This window comes from Anabrus simplex, chromosome 13, assembly GCF_040414725.1.
Source record: "Anabrus simplex isolate iqAnaSimp1 chromosome 13, ASM4041472v1, whole genome shotgun sequence".
Lineage (NCBI taxonomy): Eukaryota > Metazoa > Arthropoda > Insecta > Orthoptera > Tettigoniidae > Anabrus > Anabrus simplex.
Window position 1 is genome coordinate 23,350,858 of NC_090277.1, and position 21,185 is coordinate 23,372,042.

The 21,185-nt window shown below is 39.4% G+C and overlaps 1 protein-coding gene across 1 annotated transcript in view; it reads right to left on the minus strand.

Annotated features, from left to right (window-relative positions):
* Window positions 1-603: 603 nt before the first annotated feature.
* Window positions 604-21,185, minus strand: part of LOC136884817 (zinc finger protein 782) — a 36,795-nt gene continuing 16,213 nt past the window's right edge. The window contains exons 3-4 of the mRNA XM_067157107.2: window positions 14,449-14,531; window positions 604-2,181 (exon numbers count right to left, since the gene is read on the minus strand). Of these exons, the coding sequence (XP_067013208.2) occupies window positions 1,320-2,181; window positions 14,449-14,531 (945 nt within the window). The 3' untranslated portion in view covers window positions 604-1,319. The remainder of the gene's footprint in view (window positions 2,182-14,448; window positions 14,532-21,185) is intronic.

Below are 21,185 nucleotides of genomic sequence, written 5' to 3' on the forward strand. Positions count from 1 at the left end.
TGCAAGATGTGTTGATACACAGAGACAGTGAAGGGTACTTATATACATATATATGCTTTTTACAACGGATTGACTGCAGATGGTGGCTTGGTCCTCGCTTTTGGTTTCCCATTTTTTATGTTGTACTTCATTATTGTGTAAATGTGGAGTCTTCCAGCGATATTTTGCGAGTTTCATTTATGTATATTTTGGAGTGTTCCCATTCACGGAAATTGCACAGAATACAGTTAATTATTTTACAATCAGTGGAGTTATTAACAAACCTAGGTGCAGTCCCCACCTATTTAGCCATTTTCAGAAGGTCAGTTAAGGCCTGCAGAATATGTACTAGTACGCTACCTTGTGTGTACGCCCTGGGAAAGAAAGTATTATCCTGCTCTACCATTCAAGGGACTCATTCCGGTTAACACTGGCGCCCATACCACGTAAACTTCGAAATATTACATTATAAAACTTTTTGTTTAATTATGTTCGTATTTTATTCAGATAGACTTCTTTTGACGCCCAAGCGTGAGGCGAATAAGTATTTTATTCACATCTGATTTTCATTTAAACGTATTGCAATGGTAAAATATTAACATTATATGAATAATGGCTCCCAATGTGGGGCGATTAAGTATCTTGCTTTATTTACATTTGATTACTTAATCATGTGGCAATGATTATTGATGATTTTAATTGTTATTCACATATATTACATTGTGTGTGTAAGGTACTGTATGTCCAGTTCACACTCTTCATGAAACTTCATAACACATACATTGGACACTATCCAATAATCGGAAAAAATATGTTGTCGAATATTAGGTTTGGTTCAAATACTACCACATTGCAACAATGACGTGGACGTGTCTTAAAATGGCGGACTTTCTTCACTGAACTGCTATGTATCTAAGCTAGTGGACATTCAAACGCACTTTTACCAAAACTGTTAAACACATCGTTTTCAACAATGTGTGCCTGCTGCAAATTAACTTATTTTCTGTTTTCGAAGATTAGACACGGTAAAATTAATTATAGCATTGAACACAAGAATTTAGACGCTCCGCAGTATGGGTAGGCATGAACTGACGAGTAACATATTTCTTGGAAAATTTCCTCACATTGTCACCACAGAAATGTCTGAGAAAACGTATTACCACATTAAATACACGAGTATGTCGACACACCACTAAGCCTTACCATGTAACTCGAAGATTCGAATTCTGTGCGAACTTTTTACCTCATTGATCACAAGAAGATAGACATTACCGAGTATGGGTAAGCAGATGACGCCGCAGATGCGACTTCTGTGAAAACGTGCTATCACAGAGATCACATTAAAGTAGATGCTCTCCTGTATGCGTAAGCTGATGTTGCCGAAGACTCGACTTCTGAGAAAACCTACTACCAAATTCAACACCAGAATTTGGCCGCTGTTCATGGTGCGTAAGCTGGTGACGTCGAAGAGTCCATTTGTGAAGAAACTTCTTATCACAGTGATTACAGTAATGTGGACGCACTGCAGTATGTTTTACTAGATGTTGCCGGAGGGTCCACCTGCGGGAAAATTTACTACCACATTCATCACAGCAATATGGACGCTCTCCCGTATGAGTAAGGAGTTGTTGACGAAGACTATATTTGTGAGTAAACTTACTATCACATTGATGGCACGCATGTTGACGTTTTGCATTATGAGTAAGCATGTGATCCCGAAGAGCCCACTTTTTCGAAAATTTCCTACCACATTGATCACAGGAATATGGGCGCTCGCCAGTATGTATAAGCAGATGTCGCCGAAGATGCGATTTGTCTGAGAATTTCCTACCGCATTCATCACATGAATGCGGACGTTCACCGCTATGTGTAAGCAGGTGTCGCCGAAGATAATACCTGTGAGAGAACTTACTACCACACTGATCACATGAATGCGGACACTCTGGACGCTCTCCAGTATGTGTAAGCAGGTGTCGTTGAACATGAGATTTCCGAGAAAACTTGGAACCGCATTCATTACAACAAAGTGACCATTGTGTTACGGTATTGACTGGCCTTTGATCAGAGTCAGAGTACACTTGTAGGTTGCATTCATTATTAGTGGGCAAAATGCGCATTTCCTCACATCCTTCTTTCAATATTTTGCAGATACTTTTACACATACCCGCTGGACTTCCAGTCAACAATGCACCATTCCCGGATCTAGAAAACAGAAAAAGTTATTACATGTTACAAGTAAAATAAAAAAATCAAATACAATATCCAAAAGCAAATGTACCAAAATTACTTTTTATCACATCACATAGCACTCCAAACATCAATAATTTTAAATAAAGGCTATAACAGAGAAGCCTATATAATTTCCAATTGCCAAATAGAATACACTATATGGCAAGTTTGTACTTAACCACAGCACATCGAAACGATTCACGAAAGTCCAATATGAAAGCAATGATTGTGAGAATGTTTCTCTTTGTGATATATTTTCGTGCATTTATCAAGGTTTATTTGTAACTAAAACTCATCCCATTTAGTATGCCAAATAATTAATATTTTAATAGCTTCATACTTAGGTTACCCCTTGACAAGGTTTATCTATCATCTACGGGGACATTGGCGAGGGCTTCTGGACAATTTGACGTTCGATTTCGGAGATACACATGTGTACATTGAAGTCAGGAAGAAATTTCTGACTGAAGTTCCTCAGCTACTTCAACTAAGCAAGTATATGTCAACACGTCGTCGAGGTAAAAACAAGAAGCAACAAGGTGAGATTCTGTGTGTCCGTCAGCAAGTTGAAATAGAAATCTCGGAACAAGAAATGGGGCAGAACTTGTAACAGTAGTAAGGTGGTAGTCCTTGATCCCTTCACCATAGGATTCATGCAATGGAATAATCTGAAGACTCCTGTAGTCGGGATGTATAAACACAAATTTGTACATCTGAGCGATATCAGCTGAAACAGTGTAACAAAGTAAGTTCTGAACCTTAAAACAATAGACAGGAAGTCAGGCTGAATTTCAGCGTCAACCATTTGCGAAGTGTTCAAAGCTATCCCATTTCAAGATTCACAAAATCAGTCAAACTGAACTCTTGGGTTGGTTATCATGCTACAATCTTTAACCACATAATGATGCGGCAGGTAAAAGCTTAATGAGTTAGAAGTCTCAAGGGGTGCATTTTCCATGTGTCCCATTTCACTGCATTCAAGCATGAAAATTTCATCCAGCCGTTTCAAGTTTGGAAACCTAGCGAGCTTATTTTCTTTGTATTTGAGTGTTTTAACAGCATTACGCTTAGACTGAGCTACAGGTGACACTTCAGGAAGAGTAAGAAATCTGCCAACAAACCTGGCAGAATCGTCAATTTGATCACTGTTCAAGAAAATATTCTTCACATGCCCTTTCTTCAGGAGTCAGAAATGGTTGATGGAGTTCCTCAAGCTTCCAAAATCTTTGCAATTTTTTGTAAAGAGAATCAAGATTTAGAAGCCTAGCACACCGAACCTTGGCATTATTGTTAAGACAAACTCAGGGATGATGCGATATATGAGTACTGCCTATAACGAATACAGGTAGCCAACAAATCTTAGCACAAATGCCAAGCTTTGTGACAAGACTACAAGAAGCTAAGGACAAATGACTCCCACAACCAAAAGAAACCTTAAGTAGTACAATCCCTCCTGAACTGTTCTTCACTGATACACAAGCTGTGCATAGCTGAATATTTGAGTGGGGGACACAACTGCAGAACATCTAACATTTAAACCATCATTGGGAATTGTTTGTTCTTTACAAACCTATAAGGTGAGAGGTCCGTTGTATCGGGGCCACTTTTGTAGCTTACACTGTTTAGATACGTGAGAAGGAAAATCATAGATACCAAAGGTTATCTTCCCTCGCAAACTTGCGGCGATAATCAATGTTTGTTTGTTTGTTTGAAATTTCCACAATTAGAATTGCTATCATTATCACGTTTTCAACGCTTACAATTGTATTGTAAGTATTGTGAAATAAAATCCAAAATGAATGACAATGACAAAATGACCATGAATCCAAAACAATCAGTGGATACAATTCACAATGCTTTATTTTCAGAGATAATGCTTGTTGTCCATATGGGTAGAAATCAATGTCACTGCCCCATGCAACAGAACTAATTACTGGTAAAGCAGTACCATGGCAGTCTTGCTACAATAGTAATAATCACTGGTATCATACTCATGGCATTCCTTGCATGGTTGTACTAATCACAGGTAATATAGACATATGGCAAGTAACACATAAAGGCACCACTTACAGATAACAGAGTTCAATGGTGTTCCCCGTATTAGGGTACTAGTCGCAGGCAATGTACACCGATGATGTTCATCACATAGTGGGACTAAACACGGTCACCGACTAATCAATGATGATGATGATATTTCCTCTTAAAAGGGGCCTAACCGCTAGGTAACCAGACCCTTTTTGTACGTGGTGCAACAAAATGAAACGATAAGATGTATTAATTGACAAGAATCTAAAGTGAATAATGATGACAAATTAGCACGAAACCAAAACAATAAGTGGATCCGATTGAAAATGCTTCAATGACATCACTATGCAGGGTAAGATTAGAAAGAACTTCAGGATAAAAGTTACAAATTAGCCTGGAGTCCTAACGCTCGATGCCGCATCAGCTTGTTTGAATCGCGGAGTCGGGGTGCTTTCCTCCTCCACAGAGCAAGTTTGCTACATGGTTTTTAGGTCCTATAGCCAAGAACGTCCACTCGAGGGATGGTCAGTTCGAATCCGCAGCTCAGAAGATAGTTTCTAAGTGGTTTCACATTTTCATACCAAGCTGGTTAACATAACGTCACTGTAGTGTGAAACTCCTCCTCAAAGACTTAGTAGCACTTAACCTCTTCCTTATGGACAGAGCAGTGTATGACCTCTTCTTACTCGGTACTCATTTCCGTTACGAAGTTGAGTAAACCTCAGATATCCCTCGGACCTCTCAACAGACAATCAAACTTACACCTTTATTGAATAGATCTACATGAATGGCTGTTAAAATAATACTTCATCCACTCAGATTAAAATAAATGTCTTCCTCAGCACCACTATTAAGAAACCAACCTTGAATCTATAAGTTCTGAGATAGAGATTTGAACCCCAAGAGCTGCAAATTCCATAGGATATAAATGTGTTAACACTTGCATTCACTTAGCAAACTGGTGTTCATATAATATTTTAACAGAGAATCGGTTCATCACGAGATTCGACTACTGAATAGTATCACTAATGTAATTAATCTTATTTTAAATGGTCAACATTTTCAATCCTATATTACGCAATGTGTATCGACTATGTAGCATTGAAAAGATGGACGGTTAAAATGTAAAATGAATTATTAATGTGACCTCAATTCAACACGGATCAGAACCATGAAGTTTACATCCTATGGTATTAAGTAGTATGGCAAGGCAACTATGAGTTGCGACATAACGACTTCAACAGAAAAAACAGAGAGCACCATCAGTAAGATATACACCACCTGCGGGGAAAGCTTCATCCATGATGCCTGGAAATTCTACACCACCATGAATACAAGAAAATGTGATGGAGAAGAATGCAGGAAAGCAGGGTAGGAGCCTGGAAGACAGTGATTCTCCAAACCAAAATCATTGCATGTAGCTTGCTGTTGCTCCAGAGGAATAAATCTCACTTGCATTGACTGGAAGATCACACACACCACTTCCAATCAGGCGGCACATCACCTCTCAACATCAGAGTGATATTCTGGCAGAGTTTCATTTACCAGCTGCGAACCGCTTATTGTTATTTATTTAAACATAAGAGTTTCATTTTTGGTCCGTATTGAACTGAGAATGGAAGATAGGAAAGACTAGAAAGGGTCCACCTTTTCAATACAAAAATGTTATAGTTTATTTATAACATGTATTTGTACTTGGGACTAGTTTCGACGCTGTGTTGGCGTCATCATCAGCCAAAAAATGGGAAAATAGGCCAGTGTGTAGGCATTCATATTACACAAGGTGTTACATTAAACAATACAAATCTTGCAAGGAGATAAAAACATGGATGAATATAGAAACAAATGAATCGTTGAGAAAGCAAAAGTTATACATGTTAAAAAATAACCTTAACCACACATCTTGCAGTGCGAAAATATTCTTCTTGAATGATTCCTGAGTATAAATATTTCAATCCCAACCTAAACTTAAATGATATCTCAGAGAAACCAAAGATCCTATTCGACTTTCTCATTGAATTTTTCAAAAACATGAATATCCCGAAAAACAGATCGGTCTTTCAGATTATGCATAATACTTTGTCACGCCACACACTTTCACCACATCACCCTCCATACTTCCCTTCCTTCCACTCCTCCTCCCCTACCACTCCTCCCCTCCCCCCTCCTAATCCAACAATGGCCGCTCCCCAGACCTAAACTATACAACACGCTCTGTTTCTTCTTCATCTCGCGACATAGCTTTTCCGCCTCATGTCCCGCAATAAACACCACAGAAACCTGCCCCCCCCCCCTACACGTAACGCTGCAACAATACACCACAAATACTGGCACAGTCAACCTCCAAACTCTCAAAAACGTATTCCTGAATACCAATTTTATATTCTTGTCGAGCTGAATACCGGACCTGTGAAGATTACAAGATTATTTTGTGCATCTACAGAATGGTGTGTTAATGAAGCTATGTAATATAGAGAGAGACTTTCATAGGTGATTAAATGAAGAAGTTATATCATATTCAAGATCATGCTTTCACATCTCTACACAGTATTTAAAATACAACTCTTCTCAGAAGAACTCTTAAGGTTTCACCTTACTCTTTCCTGCCTGCTGGCTCTTTAGAAATGTGTGCGCGTGCGTTTTTGTATTCAGGTATCATTCAAGGCAAATATTTTCGCACTGCAAGTTGTGTGGTTAAGCTCATTTTTAATATGCATAACGATGCATTTGTTTCTACATTCGGCCCTGTTTTCATCTCCTCGTAAGATGTGTATTGTTTAATGTAACACCTTGTGTAAAAATTGGGTTAAATGAAGGAGTTATATCATGTTCATAATCATGCTTTCACGTCTCTGCACAATATTTAAAATGAAATTTACCGTTGGTCTTTATAGCTATTGTTGAAAGTGAAGGAGTATTTCCTGTTGTATATGTTTATCAGGAACTCAAGTGAGACTTCATTAGCTAGTCGGAACATAGAAAAAACGATGAACTCTTCTCAGAAGAACTCTTAAGGTTTCACTTTACTTTTTCCTGCCTGCTGGCTCTTCGGAATTGTATGCGCGTGTGTTTTGTATTCAGGAATCATTCAAGACGAATATTTTCACACTGCAGGATGTGTGGTTTAGACTATTTTTAATATGTATAACTTTCCCTGTTTTTATCTCCTTGTAAGATGTGTATTGTTTAATTTCCTATTGTGTATGTTTATCAGGAACTCAAACGAGACTTCATTAGTTAGTCGGAACATTGAAAGTATGATGAACTCTTCTCAGAAGAACTCTTAAGGTTTCACCTTACTTTTTCCTGCCTGCTGGCTCTTTAGAAGTGTGTGCGCGTGCGTCTTTCATTCAAGAATCTTTCAAATTCAAATATTTTCGCACTGCAAGTTGTGTGGTTAAGCTTATTTTTAATATGTACAACTTTTGCTCTCTCAACGATGCATGTGTTTCTACATTCGTCCCTGTTTTTATCTCCTCGTGAGATGTATTATTTAATGTAACACCTTGTGTAAAAAATGGGTTAAATGAAAGGAGTTACATCACGTTCAAGATCATGCTTTCACGTCTTTGAAAAATGAAATTTACCGTTGGTCTTTATAGCTATTGTTGAGAGTGAAGGAGAATTTCCTGTTGTGTATATTTATCAGGAACTCAAGGGAGACTTCATTATTTAATCGGAACATAGAAAAAATGATGAACTCTTAAAGTTTCACTTTACTTTGTCCTGCCTGCTGGCTCTTCAGAAATGTGTGCGCGTGTGTTTTATACTCAGGAATCATTCAAGAAGAATATTTTCGCACTGCAAGATGTGTGGTTAAGGTTATTTTTTAACATGTATAACTTTTGCTTTCTCAACGATTCATTTGTTTCTATATTCATCCATGTTTTTATCTCCTTGCAAGATTTGTATTGTTTAATGTAACACCTTGTGTAATATGAATGCCTACACACTGGCCTATTTTCCCATTTTTTGGCTGATGATGACGCCAACACAGCGTCGAAACTAGTCCCAAGTACAAATACATGTTATAAATAAACTATAACATTTTTGTATTGAAAAGGTGGACCCTTTCTAGTCTTTCCTATCTTCTATTGTTATTTATGTCATTAAATATCAGGCGCTAAGCAGAGGAAGCAAAGAACCCGCACTGATTACACAAGGTACACCAACGCAGTGGCACAACAACAAACACTGGTCTCCCTGGCCCATACTACATAGTGAAAACGAGCAATCTGAACCCAGATATCAAACACTCGCTCCCAATCTGCAATACCATCACCAAGATATTGCCCAACGCCACGCGAGATTATCTTCTAGAAATTCAGTAGAGCAAAGACGGCCACGCCATCAAAACTTCTAGAAACTTTTACACAGTCCTAGTCAACAGGACAGGCGCATTTTGGACACACCCTGCAGCACAGAACCTGGCTCAACAATGCAGCGCAACTAACCGCCTTTACGTCCAGCCTCCACCTGGTCATTTGTGGCACATGGGGTTGATAGCAGCAACACAGAGGACGTTATCTCAGGCCATTTTCAGAAACAGGGACATCAAATATTCCGGGCCATTCTGAGCCGGTATTCTAACGTACAGACCCCACTGATGCGTATCCTGTCCTGGAATATGGCAACAATAAACCAGCTCATGAGGGATTTGATGATCTACGTGAAGCGATATCATGTGGTAGCCTCTTGGTCATCTTCACCACAGCGCGAACACTGCGATCGCTGCCAATTCTATGATCATCCTACTATTGTTTTCTTAAAAATGTATGTGCGACTTATAGTGGTCAACACACCTCAAGTTCTTGCACGAAAAGGGATCACTCAAATGCAGCACTTGCAGTGAAGAGTTACATGCAAGGGTAAACGCCTATCTTTTCCCAATTTCCCAGAAAAAGTATTACCTATCACACCAACTGACACACCTACACCACCCTCCCATTCCACTTGTCCGCTCCTTCCACGGAGAACATTCTACAAATCATCATTATGGATCTAGAGCATATTCTCCCATTCCAATGTCCTGATGTTCTGTATCACATCCAGCTCGCGGCACGATTGATGTTCCATACTCACGTCGATGGAATATTCTCTGGGACGTGAATGTACTGTGCATTATTTTTCCTTGATCCCAGCTCACTGTTGAAGTAAATGAAAGTGTGTCCTTTAAGCGTCAAGTGACTGCTGCCCTTACAGATGTCGCGGAGGGGTGGCAATTAGTATTCATAAATCCATCCCTTCTGAACAACAATATTATTCTATAAATGAATATATATCGGAAAATTTAAGAATGAACAAAATTGAAAATCCGATGATAGCTTTAACAGTAATTTATATACGTCTTGGCTACTCCCCTCCCCAGAAATTTGTAGAATATACCAATCGCTAATACAGTACTTTCATCATGATCATAGATTTTAATATTACGCCATATACACAACAACAAAAAGAAACTTTTTACGATTAACTATTAAATAATATCCTGGGTGTTGACTTAATCTTCCCTTCCCCCAACCCGCCCTACATCAAATAAGAGCCCTGAATTTCCGATCCTCAGGCCTAACCTAGCAACGAACTCTAACATCACCTCCAATGGGCATAACCATGTTCATGCCCTACTAACAATAACAAATGTACTAAAAATCCATAGCTACATTACTAACGTCCCCCAAAAGTCTTACGGTATATGCGTGCCTACAGGGTAGCATACAAACAATATTAGACATAATATGCAATAATGAACCACATACTTCACAACAGGAATTACAAGATAAAGTTAAGAAATTAGAATCTCCACTAAATATTGTCAACCGACTCCATATTCCTCACCACACCTCGCATCCTTCCAAACCTCCCCTCCCGACCTAAGCACTCCAAATATTGAAATGTTCCCATGAACATTACAAGGGATACCTTCGAACCTTTGATCAAGATATTCAGAAACAATCCTAAGAGATACTTGGTCATTCACCAAGGCTATTAAAATATAAGCGTGGGCAAATGCACTGAATTATCCAAAACAAATGACACACGTAAATACCGAAACAAGTTAAAACAACTGACAAACATAAAACAGTCCTACCCCTATTATCTAATCGTACATTAAAAACTGCACTCAGTGATAATAAAACAATGGCTGACATGTTTGCAGATCATTATAATGTATTTTTCTCACCATCATCCGAACCCAATATCTACCATCCTGACCGCTATGCAATATCGGAATATTCGGGTATAAAAAAAATTATATTTGCCCTACCTTAGAATACCCGCCAATTCTTGACCTTCAACGCCCCACAAATGCCCCTATTACAGACTAACATATACAAGAGGCACTCAGGACTAAAAAGAACACTGCCACTGGAAGAGATCAAATTACTTACCGCCACATAAAATAAGCCCCACATCCCTCCGTATAACTGCCAAATAAAGTGTACACTATAATTCTGCATACTGGATTTTTCCACTACCTTACCCCAAATTGGGTACATGCTAAAATTTTGTTACTTTGAAAACCCCCAAAACTACCATCCCAATTAAATTCATATTGTACCATGAGTTTTCTAACAGAGTGTTCCAAAATCTTAGAAATCATCTTAGCTCACTGTATATACACCTATCTTGACTCCCTCCATCTCATATCTCAGTAACACGCCAGTTTCTGTACTCAGCACTCCATACATGACCACGTCTTTCATATTTCTGTATCCATCACAAGATATTTACCTACAAAACCCCCAGCTCATGACTTTCAACATCCCCCAAATGCCTCTAATAGATTCTAAGATATAAAAGACGCACTCCGGACTAGAGAGAACACTGCCACTGGACTAGATCAAATTACTTACTGCCACACAATATAAGCCCCACATCCCTTCCTATAACTCCCAATTAAAGTCTACACTATAATTCTCCATACTGGATTCCTCCCCTCTGCTCCCCCAAATTGCATACAAGCCAAAATTTTGTTATTTTTAAAACCCCCAAAACTACCATCCCAATTAAATTCATATTGTCCCATGACTTTTCTAACAGTGTTCCAAAATCTTAGAAATTATCTTAGCTCACTGAATATACACCTATCTCACCTGCCTCCATCTCACACCTCAGCAACAATCCAGTTTCTGTCCTTAGCACTATATATATGACCATGTCTTTCATATTTCTGTATCTGTCACAAAATATTCACCTACAAAATTATGCGCAGCACTTACCAGTCTTGATGTTCAGAATGCCTTTCAACAGACTTATATATAAACTCCATCACCTTCCAGTTACAATGACAATCACCCATTTCCTTGCCAAAATCAATATCCATAACACATTATCCCACACTTTTCTAAATAAAGCAGGAGTACCAAAAGGTATCCCTCTGACACCACTTTTGTCTGTCCTATTTTGTATCAATATTATCCAACCTATACCCCCACCTTGATTGTGTCAGTTCGCTGAACACACAGCAATACTGTCTGTGAAATCCAGTAACTGGTCCTTGCAATCCTGTCTCCAAACATATTTAAATTAACTCAAAGAATTGCTCAATCTCTGATAAAGCAAAATTAATGTAAGCAGAAAGTTTATAATTTTTCCTAATCATAAATATAGATGCTGTCCGACTAACAAATTCTTTCTAATCTTAAATAATCAACCCCCTGATGTTATGACCACACCTACCTACCAAGGCATAACGTTTCAAAATCATCTTCAATGGACCAAACTTATAAAAAGGCATCCTACAAGTTTCACCTCTTCCTCCGGTGGTTAGGTCAAACCTGGGGATTAAAAGCCATAAAAATCACACCTCCTGCCAAGCACCACTTCTGGAATTATAAATAAATACAGATCACATATGTCTGGGCGAGGTTCTTCTTGTTACATTTCTTTCCCTCAGAAATTATGACAATTTGGCTTATTCACATGGAGAAGAACTGGTTAATAATTTTATGTCATCAATTGTATACTTATATTTAAAATATAAGCAATATAAGTAATCTAAGTAAAAATATCAAATATATATTTAACATTACTTCACTATGAGAAAAACAATGTTTTTGTTCTGTTATTATGTTTGTAGAGATTCAATACTTATCAAGAAAATGATTTTTATTTCTGACAATGTATTTTACAAAAGCAGAATAATATTTTTTAATTTACTTCCATAAAACCTGTGCGATTAGCACACAACCATAACTAAAACAAATATCTGTAAATGTAATTGGTCAAAGAGTCCATTTGTTAGATTGATAACTCGCTCCTGTAGCGGGGAGAATGAAATAAGTATTAAACTAAAAAGATTGATTCACCTCTCTTTGCCCCTCTTCGTCATTAAGAAAATATCTACCATGAAATAACATAACCAGGTTATATTTGCAAAGATTGTAGAAGAACCTTCCTCTAGGGGTAGAACAAGAGTCTCATAAGATAATGTGTAGTGTAAATTTTCGGGTGCAAACACTGTAAACGTCTGTTCTAGAACCCTTCCAATGTAGTTGAGAAAGAAGTTTAAAGAGCTCAAACAAATTCTACCATATAATTTAACTTATTTCTTCCTTTACTTATGAGTAGTAGCCATTTACAAAATATTTCAAACTCTCCTTCATTGTCTAGATTTAAAGGAAGTTAGTTTTAGGTCTGTGATACAGTTTAATCAATTAACATGTACAACACTGTCTCACGGAAGGCCTCTTACATAAACACATGCGTTCATGATGTAAACAACATGTTTGAAGCTCTGAAAAACAGGATCTTGAGTCCATTCATGAGGCACCTTATCTCAAACCTTCTTTACTGCATTCGCAGCTAAATTATCCAAAAATGCCTTTGGTAATGCTTCTTGAATACCTTGAGGACACTGCCGTGCTGTACGACCCTTGGCACATTCAATCTTCATCCAATATTCCATTGTTCCTATTTCAAAGACATAGTGACAACAATTTCTTAGATTGCCTGCTAACACGAGGCTGTGTTCAATATGCCAGTGTACGCACGTGATGCAAGAACCTATGCTCTGAGGTAAGGTAGGTATGCAACTAAAGTGTGCTGTCAGTGACATTTGATTTGCATCGGGCGAGTTGGCCGTGCGGTGAGAAGCGCGCAGCTGTGAGCTCGCATCCGGGAGGTAGTGGGTTCGAACCCCACTGTCGGCAGCCCTGAGGATGGATTTACGTGGTTTCCCATTTTCACACCATGCAAATGCTGGGGATGTACCTTAATTACGGCCACAGCCACATCCTTCCTATTCCTGTGCCTTTCCTGTACCATCGTCGCCGGAAGACCTATCTGTGTCGGTGCGACATAAAGCAAGTAGCAAAAAAAGGAACATCCAATTGCATGGTGTTTCTGCAGCAGTGTTGTCTCCATAGTTCCAACCGTCTTAACTCCCATACTTAAAATCTCTTTTGCTGGATGCTACTTTCAAAATATGCGACATTATTTATGATATTTCACCTTTCATTACTAAAGTTTAGATTAATAGAATACACAATGACAGTTAACTAAATCGAATCCCTTCCATACGAATCAATATTAAAAAATATGTACGTAACAACACCAAGATAAAACTCTGCTATGCCATCATACGAGCCGGTGTATTCTACGGCTTTGAAACTTAACAAGTCACCGAAGGCGACAGTAAATATATAGATATCACACAAAGAAAGTGCTTTCAAAGTGTCACTAATGAACGAAATTGGCGTTTTGATAGAAGAATGCAAAGATGTACACAGGTATGAAGGGAGACATAATCAAGTGCCTAATCCACAGCAGGTTGATTCTCTGGACTGGTCATGTTGCAAGAATGCCAAACAGCAAGGTCATGGTCAACCAAACACCCCAGAAACACCTATTACAATATGGAGAAATGAACTGGGATGGTAATATTAATAATCATTGTACTGGCTCAGATACAGAGTGGTGCCAACTGGGCGGCCTGCTGATCACTAGATACTACAAGCTGACTTATTTTAATTTTGTGGAATTTTCTCAAGAACCACAATCAAACCAACAAGTTCGGACCACGAGTGAAGTACAGGAGACAGAATTCGAGAATGATATGAATGGACCTGTGCTCGCCTTGAACCCAAGACATTGGGATATCGAGGACTTCACTCCACCTCTTGACTGCAGAGGGAGCTACTGACACATAAATAGCAAATTCCGTATTGTTGAGGGTTAGGGGTGTAAAATCTAATAAGGCTAAACTGTACTTACTTGTCTTCTTCCTTGAAAGAAGCGACCAACTGACCAACTGTTGGTTCATCTACACATATTTCATCTTTAATTTCGGTGGAAGGCTGTAAGGAACAAAAATGCAAAACAAAGTAAGAAATGTAGAGTAAATGTTTATAGACATGACATAGCTGACAAAGTAAACTGCATAGCTGCACAATAAAGTTATCAATTTAATCTCCCAATGGAAACAAAGAAGTGTCAAGTCAAAATTATATGAAAATCAAGAACATGAAAAGGCATTCATAACAGGATAAAGAGGACAGCACTGGGAGAGGGAACAAAAGAAGAAGAAAAACTTGAAGGACAACAGTAATCTCTGCAATTTTTCTACAGATTCCTACAACTTTCTGTCACTGTCTTCATCCTATTGTGTGTTCTTAAATGACTGGTCACTTGTTTGTTTTTGTCAAACAGACATACATTGGATCTTAAACAATTGTTGGACTTTTCATTGATTCTAGACAATCTGAAGGCTTTATAAATATATATACTTACAACATTTACATTGAGATTTTAAGGGACAATCCTGGCCGTGTTTTCTACGTGTAGCAAGTACACCGCAAACCTGGAAGCCCCAGAATTGATTCTCAGACAAGTCAGAGATTATTATTAACTCTTCTTCAGTAAACGTGTTTAGTTTCTTTTTGCATGTATAAAACTTCACTTTTGCCTTTTCAACTGCGTTACACTTAGTATCTGTTAGAAATGAAATGATTTCTTTACTTTACAAATGATTCTTTCACACTAACGTTATTTTGACACTGCAATTTACATGTTGTTCACTTCCCTGCATGCTCTGCAACACAACCAATCAAAGAGCATGCACACATTTTTTAAAGACTGTTTACTTTCTGCACTATACTCCTTCGGAAGAGTTTTAAATAATAGACACCCTAATTCATGCATGTTGATAATTACACCTCACACAATCGTTGCTTCTTTTCACAACCCTTTAAAAACAAGATCTGCTCTTGACAAATGTGCGTTCATCATTAAAGATAGAAAAGGATAAGGTATTCTCTTTCCGTCCCACTGTAAACCTAGATGTTTTTCGATCCATTGAGTCTGTTATTTATCTTTACCTGTTTACCAACAGTAAGGGAAAGGTGGACTAAATACTAAACTAGCAAGTTTTGGTACCCACAACACACTGCAATCTTTAAACACAAATTTGTTGCCGCTTACCTTAAAGATTTGTACATCAACTATTAATGTTCTCGTCATGTTTGCGCTCTACTCTCTATCACTGTACCTCGAAGATCAAAGCTTTCAGTCAACGATCAAGTCTAAACTTGCACAACTATGATGACGTCATCGCTGCAGGTTAAAAACAGAATAATAGCACATGCTCGCTCTAGCCTTCGCGTCGTTATAGTAATGCATCTTTAAACTTGTTCTATAGAGATAGAACGCTATGCCTTGACAGAGGAGGAGTCGGAGGAAGAGGAGGCCATAACAGCCTGTGTATAGCCGCCATATTGTTCAGTAGCCTCTGAGCTAGCTTTCTTCATAACAACAGCCGCCATCTTGTGCAGTAGACTCTAAGCTGGCTTTCATCATAAGAGCCTGTATATAGCTGCCATTTTGCACAAGCGTCCCTAGGGCGTCCCGTAAGAGCCTATGTATAGTCGCCATCTTGCGCAAGCGCCGCTAGGCCGTCTCATAAGAGTATGTATAGCCGCCATCTTGTGCAATCGCCCGTAGCAATCTCATAAGAGCCTACGTATAGCAGCCATCTTGTGCAATTAAATAGCCGCCATCTTACGCAAGCGTCCCTAGGCCTTCTCATAAGAGCCTATATATAGCAGCCATCTTGTGCAATTAGATAGCCGCCATCTTGCGCAAGCGCCCTTAAGCCGTCTCATAAGGAGTTGCGTATAGCCGCCATCTTGTGCAATTATCGTCGGAAATGGCATCCGGCCGTAAAACTGAGGTTTTGCTCCTCCATGGCGTTAGGTGTGCTCTCTTATGCTAATCTCCATTGCCCTACTACTCACAATAACTCCTCGAGAATACCCATTACCCTACTACTCAAGATGGCGTCTGGAAGGGCATCCAGTCGTAAAACTGAGGTTAGGATTGCTGTCTTGCACGTAAGAAGTAAGGTTAAGCCCTTCCAAGATAGCGTCTGTGAGGTTAAGCTTGCTCTCATAGGCGTCAGGAAGGGCATCTAGCCGTAAAAGTGAGATAAGGCCCCTCCCTGAGGTTAGGTTTACTCTCTTACGCGTAAAAAGTAAGGTTAAGCCCCTATCAGATAGCGGATGTGAGGTTAAGCATGCAGTCTTAGCCAGCGCAGTCAAAGAGGAGGTGGCCTCTTCCGAGAGGATAATGTTTTTTTTTTGGCTAGGGGCTTTACGTCGCACCGACACAGATAGGTCTTATGGCGACGATGGGATAGGAATGGCCTAGAAGTTGGAAGGAAGCGGCCGTGGCCTTAATTAAGGTACAGCCCCAGCATTTGCCTGGTGTGAAAATGGGAAACCACGGAAAACCATCTTCAGGGCTGCCGATAGTGGGACTCGAACCTACTATCTCCCGGATGCAAGCTCACAGCCAAGCGCCTCTATGCGCACGGCCAACTCGCCCGGTAGAGGAGAAGGTGGCGGTGGTTCCAGAACCCCTGACTTATACTACTAACCACTACGGGGCCTTTGCTCCAGATCAGTTTCAGAGATTTGTCAGGCAGTTAATTGGACAATTCGAACTACCGACGTAGAAGGTGGTGCAATAGACACCCTATGATGTCCACATCGTTTGCAATAAGATGAACACAATGCCGGTGACTACTCTGAAGGACAGTAAATCTTGGTATAACATTCATATCTTTTGTATGAGTTGTAATTGAATATTTGCGATTATTAAAGTTCCAACCCTTGTTGATGTCCAATCAGTTTCTATTTACAACTTGCTTCATGGTGCTCCGGCACAGATAGGAAAGGGCTAGGAGTGGGAAGGAAGCAGCCTTGGCGCCGACTTACGAAACTGTTCCATACGCGCCAATTTGGACCGAACTGTTTCTTACCAACACACAAATGTTTCTTGTTTTAGTTACTAGCAAGTGATAAGTCTTGCGTCGCATGTAGATTACTCCTTGAAGTTCAGTGAAACTTCTAAATGGAATCCACCCTTCTTAGACCACAGAATACTGTATAAAAATTACTATCTGCTTGCACTCGTTAGTAAACAAACGTGGTTGATGTTTATGTAGATATCTTAAAGTGGTTAGAATATGATAATGATTTATTTTTCTTCAGAAGACAGTGCTATTTCTTACATTTATACTGAGAGTGTTAGGGAAAATGATTCTAGTCATGACGACAGCATGGACGATGTAAACGAAGACCGAGGTGGCGGGACTGCTTTACGAGATGGATCTTCAACATGGAATTCGTCAAACATTTCCAATACACCGAAAACAATCCAGTCACTGGTGTTTCTGGCCTCAGTGCCGTTGTTTTGAGAAGACTGTATATTAGATGTGTGTTCAGAATTTCTTGAGGATGAGTGTGGGAAATGATTGCGACAGGAACCAATGTATATGCCCCCTTCCAGGTGAATACGTTGATGAGAAAATCTGAAATGTGGCAGTAAATGGTATCCTTGCACGTTTGATGAGATAAAAGTATATTTTGCTTATGATTCTCATAAGTCAGGTAAGAAAACCTAAACTCGCGTTGTGCTGGTTTAAAAGGGAGGTTCAGAAAGTAAATTATTTTCAGAGACTATGACATTTGAACTATTCTGTCAGATTCACGATTTCTGCACTTCTCTGATGGCATGTTTATAGATCCAAATGACCGTCTAAGAAAAATCAGACGAATTATTTCATAATTAAAAACAAAATTTAAGAATATCTATAATCTGACACAGATGTAGGTATTGACGACAGTGTAATGAAATTTCTAGGTAGACGCCCGTTTTTGCAATACAATCCTTCCAAAAAAAAGCCAGGTTCGTTAGTGAAATTCATTTACTCTATGACAGTGTTTCTGGATGCTGTTCCCAGTTCAACTTTTATACAGACAAGGCAAATAGGGTGTTATTTCAGCAACAAAAGCAGCAGTGTTGGAAGCAAACTTGAACCACGGTCATATATCTTGATAACTGGTATGTTTCTCCTGAACTTTTTCGCACCTTCTTTAAGAACAGAACTCATGCTGTGGGTACCGTATGCTGTAACAGGAAGAACGTGCCTCCAGAGTTCCGCACAGTAAAACTGACGAAAGGTGAGGCTATTAGTATGACAGCCAAATAATATTCTTACCATAGGAAAGACAGAAAGGATTCAAAGAAAACGACGTGGAGGAGAGGAAGTAGTGAATAGACCCAAGGGTATTGCAGTATACAGCAGGAAAAATAATGCAGTACATCGTCAAGACCAGGTCCTTGCATGATTCCCCGTAACAGGTTGGGACCCGAAAGATGGTGAACTATGCCTGGCCAGGATGAAGTCAGGGGAAACCCTGATGGAGGTCCGTAGCGATTCTGGCGTGTAAAACAATCTTCGGAGCTGGCTATAGGGGCGAAAGACTAATCGAACCGTCTAGAAGCTGGTTCCCACCGAAGTTTCCCTCACGAAAGGTGGTGCTCGAACAAGTCTCATCCGGTCAAGCGAATGATTAGAGGCCTTGGGGACGAAACGAACTCAACCTATTCTTAAACTTTAAAAGGGTGAGATCTCCGGCTTGTTTAAAGCCACGAGAGATTTATTTCTAGGATCGGAGTGCCAAGTGGGGCACTTTTGGTGAGCAGAACTGGCGTTGTGGAATGAACCAAACGCAGAGTTAAGGCGCCCATGGACTACCATGGGTTAGAGAAAGATAATGCTGTATCTATTGGATATGGCTATCCTCAATTCATACGTTGTATTCACGGAGGTTACAGGCAGGCGGCTGCATTATAAACTTTATCACAGCATTTGCCGAGTGATTGTTGCAGAGTGTTACTCTCCCGCCTACGACAACAAAAGGAAGAACGCCCAATCAAGACAGCCACCGGCGGCTTCAGGCAAATGTATGGCGACATTCCCCAGTGCCTATTCTTCCAACAGAAGGCCCCGCAAAGTTTTGAGGGTCATAAAATAAGGTCCGAAGTGAAGTTGCTGTGTGAAAAATGTTGTGTTCCACTGCATCTGGAAAGCTGCTTCAAAAAATATCACACGATGATTCACTACTGAAGACTGAGAAATAATTAATGAAGAGTTAGGCATTGATCTGTGATGTATATAGCTAAAAATGCCACTTTTGAACAATAAACAATATTAATGCATATAGTTTTCTGTCCCGGTAGGTTAGACTGTTAGTTTCAGAATTCACCAGGTTTAAAAGTGGGAAACCACAGAAAACTATCTTTGAAGAATGGCTGAAAGAGAAGTGCAAGGATGTTCACGGTTTTATGGTCCTAGGAAAGGTAGAAACTGATTGCAGGAAAATCAAGGAGGCCTTTGGAGAAAGGAAAACTGGGCAAGAAAGAGTAGTGGTGGTTGACACGACAGTGCCGATGGATTGGATATGGAGGAACATAGTCAACAGCTTGCTGATAATCCTATGAAACTGGAATCCAACGACTGGGCTCATTTCATATGTGCATCTTTCCCAATGTATCCAAGCAAGCCCCCTCAACGGGAGCTCAGATGGAAAAACTTCTAGGGAAACAAGACAAAGCAGAACTAGGACAGGAACATATCCAACACCAATATCAAAGTAAAGAAGTAGATGACAGAGTTCTGGAACAATAAGAGGCTGTCGGTGCTGATGAAATGAAGGCGCCAATTTTGAGGTCAGAATTCGAGAAAGTTTCGAAAGACCCAAGTATAAACAAGGTACTAGGAATTGATGACATACCCTCAGAATTACTGACTGCCGTAAGAGAAACCAGCATGGTGAGGTTATTCCGTTTAGTGTAAGAGATGCATGAAAAAGGAGAACAGTCATGCGATTTTTGGCAGAGTGATGTTATATATATATTCCCATGAAAGCCGGTGCTGACAAGTGTGAAAACTATCGCACCATTAGTTTAGTATGGAAATACAATTTGAAACCGAGTTGGGGGACATCAATTTGGCTTCAGAAGAAATGTAAGAACACATAAAGCAATCCTGACTTTACGTCTGATCTTAAGAGGATTGAATTAAAAAGGACAAGCATTATCAGTTACCGAGAAGGAAGAATTATTTACAAGCTGCGCAAAAATCAGTATGCTGTGATAAGAATCGAAGGCTTTGAGAAAATAGCAGTATTCCACAAGGCAGTGAGACAGCGCTGTGCAGGTTCCACCTCCTTCACAATGTTCATATAGAAGAAGGAAATCAAAGAGGAATTTTGAAAGGGTATTGCAATCAAAGAAGAGGAAATCAAAACTCTGAAGTTTGGTGATGATATTGTTATTTTATCTCAGTCTGCAGAAGATCTGGTGATTGTTGAATGGTAGAGACAGAGTCTTGGGGACGGAGTACGAGATGGAAATAATTCAATACAAAGCAAAAGTAACGGAGTGCAGTAGAACGAAGTCAGCTAACGCAGGAAATATTAGATTAGAAAATGAACTTCTAAAGGTTGTAAATGAATATTGTTACTTGGGTAGTAAATAAACTAACAACAGCAGAAGTAACGAGGACATAAAATGCAGACTGCAGGCTAGCACAAGCAAGGAAGGCCTTTCTTCAGAAAACAAATTTGCACTCTTCAAACATTGATAAACAGATTACTTAGATGTTT